The 11921-nt window shown below is 36.3% G+C and overlaps 1 protein-coding gene across 1 annotated transcript; it reads left to right on the top strand.

The window, feature by feature from the left end:
- Positions 1-4066: 4066 nt before the first annotated feature.
- LOC108993654 (E3 ubiquitin-protein ligase ATL41-like) lies at positions 4067-5285 on the top strand. The gene has a single exon (XM_018968640.2). It carries the CDS (start codon positions 4217-4219, stop codon positions 5012-5014), a length of 798 nt encoding a protein of 265 aa, XP_018824185.1. The 5' UTR covers positions 4067-4216; the 3' UTR covers positions 5015-5285.
- Positions 5286-11921: the final 6636 nt, after the last annotated feature.

Here is an 11921-nt window from a genome sequence, read left to right as displayed (position 1 = left end):
TTAAAAATGAAACTAATAAAATAGATTTTATACATAAAATTGTAAGTAAAATTATATGTACACGTAGCACTACTCTTCTAAAATTAATTATTCTGTCTATTTTTCTTCTTTCTAATATATAACTATAATTGGTTGAAAGTCCAACTGTCTTTATTGATGAATTAAGACCGTTGTATGAACCATTTGAAGGGGTTAAGGGTGTAGTTTGAGTAGAGAGCTGTCTAATGAGAAAAGGAAAATATTTGGAGCATTTTGCACAAAAAAGTCTCCTCCTTTGACTTGGCTAACAAAAGTGAACATATTAATTTTCAAGTCATTTTAAAGGTTTTCTTAGTAGACGCCCCTGGTTTTACGCGACCAGCTAATTACTCCTTGTAGGTAAATTGTTAAGAGACTTTGTTTTTTTCTTGGAATTATTAGAGACTTTGAATATATTGTGAATTAAATTATTTTGATGGGTCTATAAGCTCGAAATATGAAATTAAGGAAATATATTTATTATCTGATCACCTTCCAAGGAGAGTACAACACACAATATATTGGTTTTAGAATATTTGATTGAGAAGTGCTACAACGGCACATCCACAAAGAGATCTCACAAAAAATAAATCTAAAAACTGATATGTTTCATACGATACGTTAGATTTACTTTACAATAAATATGTCACATCTTACTTAGTAAGATAAAAATGCCCATAATTTATACGTTATTGGAAGAGGGATACAGATCCTCTTTAGTTTTTCTTTTCTTTGTCTAAAATAATTAATAATCCAATTCAAAAAGAGTAAAACACAATATTTACTGAGTTTTACAATACTAATTAATATTGTCTTTCCAGATCTTATAATCTCACATAAACATAATATAATTTTTCCTCTCTTCAAGTCTGTTGACAAAAAGATGGAGAAAATCTCAATTTGGGAAAGGTAATATAAATAAAAGAAAAAAACACCAAAATTTTGTTGAGACGTCAATTTTTTGAGTTTACTCGGTTAATACCTAGTGATTATGGAAGAGAACAAAGAGACCAAGAAACAGAGGGAGGAAATAGAAGGGATGATCAGGTACTGGTAAAATGAAAATCAATAGGATTCGTGTGAAAACCTTTCTGAAAAAGTCATTCAAGATAGCTTGTTGCTTTCTAAGATTAGTCAACATTTATATGATTCACAAAAACGTACGTACAAGACATTATTTGATTTAGATTTCAAAAACTCTACTTGCAACCGGTTTGGAGAACCCCGCGTAACCGGTAGCATAAAAATTTTTATTTTTTCTCACTCTCTCACTTTGTTCCCTCTCTATCACTCTATCCCTTTTTTCTTTCAATCATTCTGCCCTTCAATTTTTATTTTCTTCACACCACGGACGGAACCATAAAATCTAGTTTGGGAGGCCTAAGTTAAGAAAAAATAATTTTAGAGTGGCTAAATACTAATTTTTATATAGTCTATTTTATAAAAACACATTCTAAAACCTAATTTTCATCAAATTTTAAAAATTTTGTGGGGGCTTTGAGCATTAAGGTAGTTCCTCCCCTGCTACACACTCTCATTTTCTCTTTACCGAACCATCGATATAGAGCCCCCTTCCTTCTCAATTTTCTCTAGTTTTAGACACACTCTCTCTCTCTCTTTTCATTCACTCGTTCACTCATTCTCCTCTTCAGATTTCTTTTTATTCTCCCCACTCTCTCACTGCCACCACCAGCCAGCCTCAAGCCATGGCAGGCCATCACGCACAAAAGACCCAAATCTACTACTAACCTCCATCGCAGTGAAATTGAAGTAAAAAAAACTTGTTCAAACAGTTAAATTGTCCCCGTTACTCGACTAAGGGCTTCAATCAAATTCTGGGCAAACGAAGAACAACATTAAGCAAACCAAGAGTCGAACAAAAATGTGTAGAAACTAGTTCTCTTTTGTGGTGCTTCGTCGTTCCGTGAGGAGATTTTGGGGAAGCTAAAGTAAAACACATACCCTCTGCGTCCTCTGAGGGTTCATGGTGGTTATTGGGATTGTCTTGCACAGGATCATCCTCCGCCACATCGGGAGCTCGCTTCTGCGCACATTGCTTTTATTCTCAGCAAAATTTTGAGAATATTGAAACAAGTTGCTAAATGGTAGTGGAATTGATGGTTACTATGGTTATAGAGAGTCAGAGGAAGGTAGAAATGAAGGTGGCACAATGTGGTTACGGAGGTCTTGACCAGAGAGAGAGAGAGGCTGCAAAGCTTGTGGAATTACTGATAAACATTCATCAAGTTTCTAAGTTTTTTATTGACAAATGAAAAAAGGAATGGTGAGAGAAAGAGGGAGGAAGAAAGGGATAAACTTTCTAAGTTTTTTATTATCAGGCAAAAAAAGAAAAGAAAATGGAGAGAAAGAGGGAGGAAGAAAGGGATAAAGTGATAAAGTGAGACCCAGTTTGTCAGCCGGTTGTACGTAGCATTTCTGTTTAGATTTATATATGGGTTCGTAATAATTGGTTGATATATATGTAACTAATTTCTTTTAGAGTAATGGTACATGCAATAGTGGAGTGTGCAAGCGTCGTATAGTCACTTTGAAAAAAAGTGTGGTCCACTAGGGCTGTACAAAAAATTGAGAAATCGACCTAGACCGACTCAGACCGGCCGCCGGAGTTCAGAACCGGCCTAAACTGATGGAGAGCCAGTCGGCGTGCGGTAGCAAATAGAGAAAACCAATATCGGCCGATACGGCGTTGGTTCGAACCTGGTTCAAACCGCTGAACTGGCCGACTAAATAAACTATTTTTTTATATATATATTCTCTACTTAAAACGACATCGTTCTACTTAAGTTTAAGTGGAACGGCGTCGTTTTAAGCCTTAGTTATGATTTAAACACAACTTAAATGACGGCGTTCGGTATTAAACCAAACGGTATTATTTCAAAATAACTTCGTCTGCCTTCTCGCCTCTTCTTCCTCACGTTTTTTTCAGTTCTCATCCTCTCTCTCTCTACTCTCTTAGAGGAAGCTCGGTTTGGGAACCAACCATGAACCACCAAAGAAATGAAGCAATGGTTTCGGCCAGTGTTTCTTCCCCACAAATTAACTTTTGGTTGGCGTCTGTTTTGTCCAAAAACTGAATCAAGGGGTCGGTTTTCACCCCTATGGTCTACTACTAAAAAATTAATTTTTTTATATAGATCTCATATTTATTCTTTTTTTTCAAAGTGATTAAACGGCGCTTACTCACTCACAATTATAACTATCATTTTTTTTTTTAATTCATGAAAAGAATTGGACTTAGTAATAGATGGGGCCCTCGTTATTTTAGAACTTTCTTCAATCTTCGTAACCTCTTGATCCTCATCCCGGCTTTCATTTTCTTCGATTCCCATATCTTTAATGTGATAATTATAATGACGACTATCTTTATACAAGTCTTATTATTTAAATAATAAGTTGTTGGTGTTCTCTGTATACTGAATTAAAAATAGAATAACTCAATTATGATTTGCGCGTGTTACATCATGAAAAGATACATAATGCATGGATTATGATTTTCTAAATTTGTAAAGTTATTTTGAACTTGTTAAGAGTACTTTTTGAGATCTTTGCTGTAACTTTCAAATTAAACCGTGCATCTTAATATAATTTTCAACATTCAAGAATTTACCATATTTATCACATGATTCACTCATCACGAGTACTACGTACGTTATAGCATTTACACGTACAATATATTTTATTAAAAGCAATAAATACTGAGTTGCTGGCATCCAAAATTGAAATCTTTAGATCATTTAAAACTCAGATAGATATCAATCCGTAGAGGTATTAAATATATATATATATATATTTATATATTCTCTTCAAAATTAAGGAATTTAACGTACGTACGTATTAATTGAATTCTGATCCTAAACTTGGGATTTTTTTTTTTTTTGGTAATTGAGAGAAATCCAGTGAATTAATTAAAGAGCAAAATACAGGAAATGGAAAGTCAACATTCAGCAGTCAACCACTTTGAAAAGATGGTGTGTCTCTACTTAATTACTCCATTTTCTTTTGTTATTTTCCTGAGAAACCCAGTCCTCCACGCTGCATTTAGCAAGACGTCTTCACCTGATCTACACCCAAATTAAAGCCCACAGCCTATGTACACAGCTTCTCTCACAAACAGCATATTAATTTGCTCATTTCCTCTCATCTTTCCAAATCCTCCGTTATCGCAAACCCGGCCACCATGTCTTCCCCCTCCTCCTCCTCTAAGCGATTTCTTGACGAAGATGATGATCATGACGATTTTTTCCTACGTCATAGAAAAGTGAATAGCGATTTAAATAGCAAGATCATGCTCGTGGCCATCGTTTCATTATCGGTGGTGATCTTTTTGGTTATTGCCTTGCACATATATGCGAGGTGTGTGCTACGCCGCCAGGCACGTCGCCGAGCAGCCATCCGTCAACTGGGGTTAACCGTGGCTCATGCCCGCTCCAGCCAGCAACCCAAGACCGGACTCGATCCAACTGTCATCGCTTCGTTGCCCGTGTTTGTTTTCAAGCAAAGGGATGACGGAGATGATCATCATCATAGCGAGGATGATGCGTCGGCGACGGAATGCGCGGTGTGTCTAAGCATGTTAGAGAATGAGGAAATGGCTAGGTTGTTACCAAACTGCAAGCACATTTTCCATGCGGAATGCATAGATAAGTGGTTGGGTTCACACTCGACGTGTCCTATTTGTCGAACCGAGGCCAAGCCCCTGGTTCAGCCCGTGAACCGCGAGGGTCCGGCAGGTCTAGCCGGAGGCATTACCGCACCCACGGATCCACGTTTGGACACTAGTCTGCAGATTAATCCTGGAGTTTCATACATGGCAGCAGGAACATCTGATGGTTGTAGCCAATCAACAGAAAAGGCTAGCGGTTCAACCTCACGATTAAACTCATTCAAAAGGATTCTTAGTAGGGAAAGATCGTCCAGAAGAATTCATTCTTGCAGCGGTGAAGACGACGCCATAGAAGATTTAGAGAGACAGTAAGTAATTAATTTTCAGGTAATAATTAAGACGGTGGTTTTACTTCTTTTTTTCTATGGAAAAATATATGATTTTACATTTCAATTACATATGAGTGAGTATATGCTATACATGATCAGAGAGATACAATTGGCTCTAACCGAATATATAGATCTGGAGCCAATGATACATATATCTTCAACAAAACTACTGTACGTTGTCAGACTTTTTTGAATCTCTATATACTTCTGCAGAAATTGAGAGAAAAACAAAAAGATTCAGAGACTTGTTATTATATATATACATGATTGTTTATGAAATATTATTGCTTTGGTCTAGAGAAGACGTGATGGATGTTTGGTAACCTACAAGGTAGATAATAAAGATAATTATAACTGGCAATATAAAATATGGGCATATAATAATAATTAGGTGCTCCCCATGTGATAATGAAGTGCTAGTAATGAATTATGCTATAAAAATAAATAAGTAATGCTACCTGCATCCATGAAGTTCACCAATGCCGTATAGTCATTTTGAAAAAAAGTAAGGTCCACTATTAAAATTAATTTTCTTTTTATGTAGGTCCTGTATTTATTATTTTTTTTAAAATAATTATGCGATACTTGCACACTCACGATTATAACTATTATTTCTTAAAATAAAATCGACCGACTAATGATTTTAATTTTTTTTTTTGTCGAGACATAAGTTATATTGTTGACCTTTGGGATATATACATATTAATTGATTTGCTCACCTAATAATGAAAAGAATCAATCGGTAATAGAATATATACATACATATATATATATATATATATATAGTACTCAATTGTTGATGAATCGATGATGATCTGTTCTTTGATTCTGCCCGGTGTAGTACATGACACGTCTTCGATCTTCAGAGATTAATCCTGATTTAACAACAACATATAATATAATATATATATTTATATAGAGGGTTTTGTTGCTATTAATTCTTCTTATTTTTGAAATTTCTATTATTATTATTATTATTTATTTTTTGAAAATGAGGGACATGAGTACTGTATAAACTATCAAGAACCGATCGAGGAATAAAGGAAACGCGTTTTCACACAATATATCTTATTAGGTATAGAGGAAATGGTTTTTGAAACGGCACAGTTAGTTTCTTAATCAGTACTACGTACTTGCAAATTGGTACGTACGTAGTAATTCATGGTTGATATATATTTTTAGATGCAGTACTAGCAGTAGTAGTTGGTGTGAAAGATTGACCATATTATATATATATATATATATATATTGAATAATTAATCCAAACAGTATCTTTTGACCCTTATTAATTGACGTGGAAATTCATTATTCAAAAGTTCAAAACAGAATCAAAAGAAAACTCAATGTGATCATACACATGATGATTTGTTGGAATTTGAAACCCAGCAAATTAATTTGACTCAAATTGTCATAATGTGATCATGGGTGCGTGGGTGTGAACGTACTACACATGCGCAGTACGTCGTAGTTGCAATATTAGATTAATTTTTGCGGGCGGAAAGGAAATTGCGTTTTTATTTGAGGGCCCACTTAATTTGGGAAATCCCACTTTGGAACAAGTAACCTTTCGTGGGCTACAATTCTAATACTTTGACCCCAGCTTCTAAGTTGTAAATGCTGAGGGCGAAGAAAAGACCGGAAAATCAATGCATGTTCACAAACAACGCCGGAATTCCCGTTTTGTGCAAGAGAAAACGTATTTGTAGTTATAAAATACGTAAATATTATATTTTAAAAAAAAAATTAAATTTTTTATAATAAAATTTATTATTTTTTAAAATAAATGTGCGACGCAGCTTGTACGATCTAATAATTGTATTTTGTCTTACTCTTTGTGCAAATTAGAGGGTCCAACCATGACTATAATATGTTAATTCTAGGGTGCAACTTGCACATCATGACGTCTTCATTGAACTGCTACAGGTTCTTACATGGCAGTAGAGTTTCCATAACAATTAGAGCAGGTTGAGGACCAAATTAAATTTTGATCCTTGCAATAATATTAAATTCAACAGAGACAATGTCAATGTGCGCCCCTAAATTATTTGATTAATAGATAACAATCTCAAAATAGATGGAGAAACAAGTTGTTGAGGGACCAATAAAGGGTTGAGTTTTTGTCTTGTGCTTGCTTTATTCGACTTCATCGCCCGTCTTGAATTTAAATCTTATAGAGTTATTGCTCGAACCATAGAACATAGTGTGGAAAAGAAATAGACACATAAAATATATCATACAATGTTTATTGAGTATTAATGCTGCCACTTTAAATATTGTCACGCCTTATCCTATTTTATCTCAAAATGAACCCGGAAATCAATTTGGAGACAATCACATAACATGCCTTGAAACCAATTGAGAAGGGGCAATCCCAAATAGGCCTCGACCTCAAAAATATATACTACCTACCAAAAAACTTTGGAAGTGATTAATTAGGAAGATTGCCTCATCCTAAAATAGAGATAGCGGGTGGGAGGAAAGAAACCGACGACGTGTAATCTTTTGTTTGTGAATACAACTTGAATTTAAAATGTTTTCTATAATTTAATAGCTCTGCAATATTTGAGATTGAAAAATTCTATACATCACACTATCATCTCACTTTCATTCCACTATATGTATAAGATGTAACACATTTATCACCATTAGATGATCTTTTATTAGATGATTTTTTATCATCCAATAATGATAAATGTACTACACCTTATATAGTTGGATGAAAGTAAAATGAGGGTGTAGTGTATAGTATTGCTCATTCAAGATTATTGGTCCAAAACAAGTTATTAAATCAGTGAAATGATAACAAGTTTATAGGCTACATGGGAAATCTTTCCAAATTACCATCAATCAATCTCCTTCCAAGTTTAGTCATTTGGTCAATTAATGTTAGACTACTCTCAAATTTGTTCTTCGGTTCAGTTTTCAGTCTTTTTAGGTGATGAATAATACCCTTTTATTGAATATTAAAGAAGTCTTAATATTTAAGAGAAAAATTAATTTTATGTCATAAGCAAATAATTACCCTGTATTAGAGAGAGAGAGAGGGAGAGAGAGGAACAATGAAGCATATAGCCTTCCAATTATAAGATGCCACACATTTTACAAACCAACCCCTAAAAGAATAAATCAACATCGTTGCATTAGAGTGTAGATATATAATCCACCTCCCAAATAACTAATTACCTCAAGCTTGTGGTTTCTTGCCAAGTCAATATTTTCCCACGTAGTTAAGAAAGAGACTTGATGAACAAAAACAAAAACCCAATTCTGACTTCTGAACTTCAACTATGGTGGGAAAATATTGACAAACCATGCATAAGTTTACATCACGTTCTTTTTCCACCCTTTCAGCTTAATCTTCAATAATTTTAGAATTATTCTATTTTTAAGCCGGTGCGTAGATCACACCATTCACATTACTTAAATAGTAATATTTAATTTATAAGACTTAGATTTTAAAATCTATCTTCTCAACCAATGCACGTTATTAGATGATGGCTGTGACAATGTGTGTAGGCAGACGTTAGCGAGCAAGAGAGGTGAAAAAAACTGGAGCATGGAAATAACAGTCTTTTCAGTTAGGGAGAGATTCTGGTCCCGTTTGGATACAAAAACGGTTTCATATCATCTCATCTCATCTCATCATTACTACTTTCTCAAATTCTCATACAAAATATAATAAACAATTCAATTTTTTCAAATCTCAAAACAATAATAATATTAAAAAATAATGTTCTAACAATATTTTATTCAACTTTTAAATTTCATCTAAAATCATCCCATCTTATTTCATTATCCAAGCGGGACCACACAACTAAAGTTGTTACAAATAATGTTAGCCACCTATTATGTGGTCTAAAATGCTCTTGCACACCACATCCGATTTAAAGATAATCTCAATGAACTAATACAACATCAAATGGGAACTACATATAGACTAACCCAAAATAGTCCCTCCCTCCCTCCCTCCCTAAAGACCACTACGCCTCCGCTGCTTGCTCGTCGGGTTTATAGGTAATTCGAATGTGCAGTCAATGTGGTAATGACTTTTATGTTAAAAGAAGAGGCATCTTGTGAGGATTCTGTAACAGTCGGTTCGGGAGAGAGAGAAGAACATGCGAAGAAGCGGCTGGAAGTGCAAACTCGAACTGATGAAGTAAAGAAGCGTTGACTCTGATTTTAGGGTTAGTAAAATGGGGATCTATCTTAAAACGCAGAATGGAGTTGGACCAGGGGCGGCTTTGTTTTGCAGGCTATGCGTTCAGGCTGGGCTATTCACTAATGGGCCCACGAGTACTTATTTTATTTTTGTTATTACCGTCTTGTTGTGGACTTGGAGTTTGTTCCAATGGACCACTTTACTTTATGCTTTTATTACTAGGTTTCTCACCGATCTTGGCCCATGACCTTTAGGGTTGTGAGAACAGAACTATTTAAGAACTTTTACTGTAGTCGTCTGGATATGTTGAATGATATAACTTCTTTTTCATCTGAAATTCCTATATTCTTGGAGGAGCTCCCCTCGAAGTGAGCATTTTTCCTATTTTGTGTTAAATTCCCAGTGGGTGTGTTACAATTTTGGTATCAGAGACGACGTTCTCTGTGAATATCCCAAAACAAAAAAAGAAAAACACAACAAAAATGGCCAAAGGCATCAGGTTAAACCAATTACAGGATGGGCTTACTGCCCTCAAAAAAGCTACTGATACTCATAATCAGAATATGCAAGCTCAATATAGTAGATTGGAGGCTGAAATGTTTGTCTTGAAAAAGCAATCTGATACAATATCTCAACAATTATCGGCACTTATGGAGATTCAAAGAGGAAAGTTTAGAGATAGCGGGGGTGGTTCGGGCTCTGGCTCGCATGGAGGAGATGCGGAAGGTTCCCCCAGGGGTGGGGATGTGCAGACCCGTACAATAAGGTTGGATTTTCCAGTCTTTCATGGAGAGGATCCAGCTGGTTGGATCTATAAGGTACATCAGTTCTTCTCTTTTCATAATACCCTACCACAACAACGTTTAAGGTTAACATCCTTTCATATGGAGGGAAAAGCATTAACCTGGTTTCAAAATTTAGAAGAGAGTGGACAGCTAACAGATTGGGAAAGTTTTTTAAAAGCCTTACTGGTTCATTTTGGACCAAATGCTTATGATGATCCCATGGAGTCCCTTACTAGACTAAGGCAAATGGGGAGTGTGGAGGAGTACAAGGACAAGTTTGAGTCACTGTCAAATAGACTAAGAGGGCTATCAGAACCATACATGTTAAGTTGTTTCCTTAGTGGGTTAAGAGATGACATAAGGCTTTCGGTTAGGATGTTCAACCCACCAAACCTAACAGTAGCATACAGCCTAGCTAAGATTCAAGGGGAGAAGGTGAACCTAGCAAAAAAATCCCCTAGATCTGGTTCCTACTATTCACCAGACCCCGGAGTGTTAAAGAAACCTAATTGGAGTCAAGGAGAAACCAGTAAAGGCAGCCCCAAACCCAATTTACAGATTCAAAAAATTAGCCAGCAACAGATGAAGGAAAGAAGGGAAAAGGGACTTTGTTACTATTGCGACACTAAATGGAACCCACAACATAAATGCCAACATCCCAAGTTGTACTTATTGGAAGGAGTATGTTGGGAAACTGAAGAAGAAGAGGATAGGGCATAAGTGGTGAGGAAGGAAGGGGATGTACCGAAGGTGGAGGAAGTGGAAGACACGGGTGAGCAACCCGAGATCACCCTCCATGCATTAACTGGATCAGTAAATCCTAAAACTATGAGAGTTATGGGGAAAATAGGGGGGCAATCTATTACTATTTTAATAGACACGGGATCTACTCATAATTTCTTAGATCCAGCTGTATTTGAGAAAGCCAAGCTACATGCTGATTGTGTTGACAAGGTGAAGGTAAGGGTTGCAAGTGGAGAGTTGCTCTCTAGTGTGGGAAGATGCAAGGAAGTAAGGGTAAAAATTCAAGGGGTTATATTCGTAGTGGATGTGCATGTGCTTGTCCTGGCTGGTTGTGATATGGTTCTTGGAATGCAGTGGCTAAGGGAACTTGGGACAGTTTTGTGGAATTTTAATAAGCTGTCTATGAAATTTTCTAAGGATGGAAAGGAAGTTTCCTTACAAGGTTTGGTAGCTACAAAATTAATTGAGGAAGGATCACTCAGCCAGTTTAACAAGTTGGAAAGTAGAGGAGTGGTCTTACAAGTCGTAGAAGGTGAAGAGGTGGACTCGGCAGCTACCAAGGCAGAAGTACCACGGGACCTCCAGGAATTGTTGGATCAATTTTCTGAAGTATTCCAGGAACCAAAGGGCCTGCCCCCTACCAGGTCCCATGACCACTCCATTCCCTTGGTTTCCAATGCTAAACCAATCTCCCAAAGGCCCTACAGGTACCCCTATTTCCAGAAGGACGAGATTGAAAGGATAGTGGAGGAATTATTATCCTCAGGGGTCATAAGGCCTAGTCACAGTCCCTATTCATCCCCAGTGCTGCTACTAGTAAGAAAGGCTGACGGAACCTGGAGGTTATGTGTTGATTACAGGGGGCTGAATGGGATTACCGTCAAGGATAAATTTCCCATACCTGTTGTGGAAGAACTTATGGACGAGCTGCATGGGGCAGTCATTTTTTCAAAGTTAGATTTGAGGTCCGGATACCATCAAATCAGGGTAAAGCCCAGTGATGTGCACAAAACTGCTTTTAAGACCCATGAGGGTCACTATGAATTTTTGGTTATGCCTTTCGGGCTCACCAATGCCCCCTCTACCTTTCAAGCACTTATGAAAGAGGTCTTTAAACCTTATTTGAGAAAGTTTATCCTTGTTTTTTTTGATGATATTTTAGTGTACAGCAGGTCTGAAATGGAACATTTGGGACATTTGAG

This window comes from Juglans regia, chromosome 1, assembly GCF_001411555.2.
Source record: "Juglans regia cultivar Chandler chromosome 1, Walnut 2.0, whole genome shotgun sequence".
In the NCBI taxonomy this organism is placed as follows: Eukaryota; Viridiplantae; Streptophyta; class Magnoliopsida; order Fagales; family Juglandaceae; genus Juglans; species Juglans regia.
This window is presented reverse-complemented; position numbering and strand designations above follow the sequence as displayed.

Coding starts and splice junctions, on each gene's coding strand:
- LOC108993654 (XM_018968640.2), top strand. CDS start 4,217: ATGTCTTCCCCCTCCTCCTCCTCTAAGCGATTTCTTGACGAAGATGAT.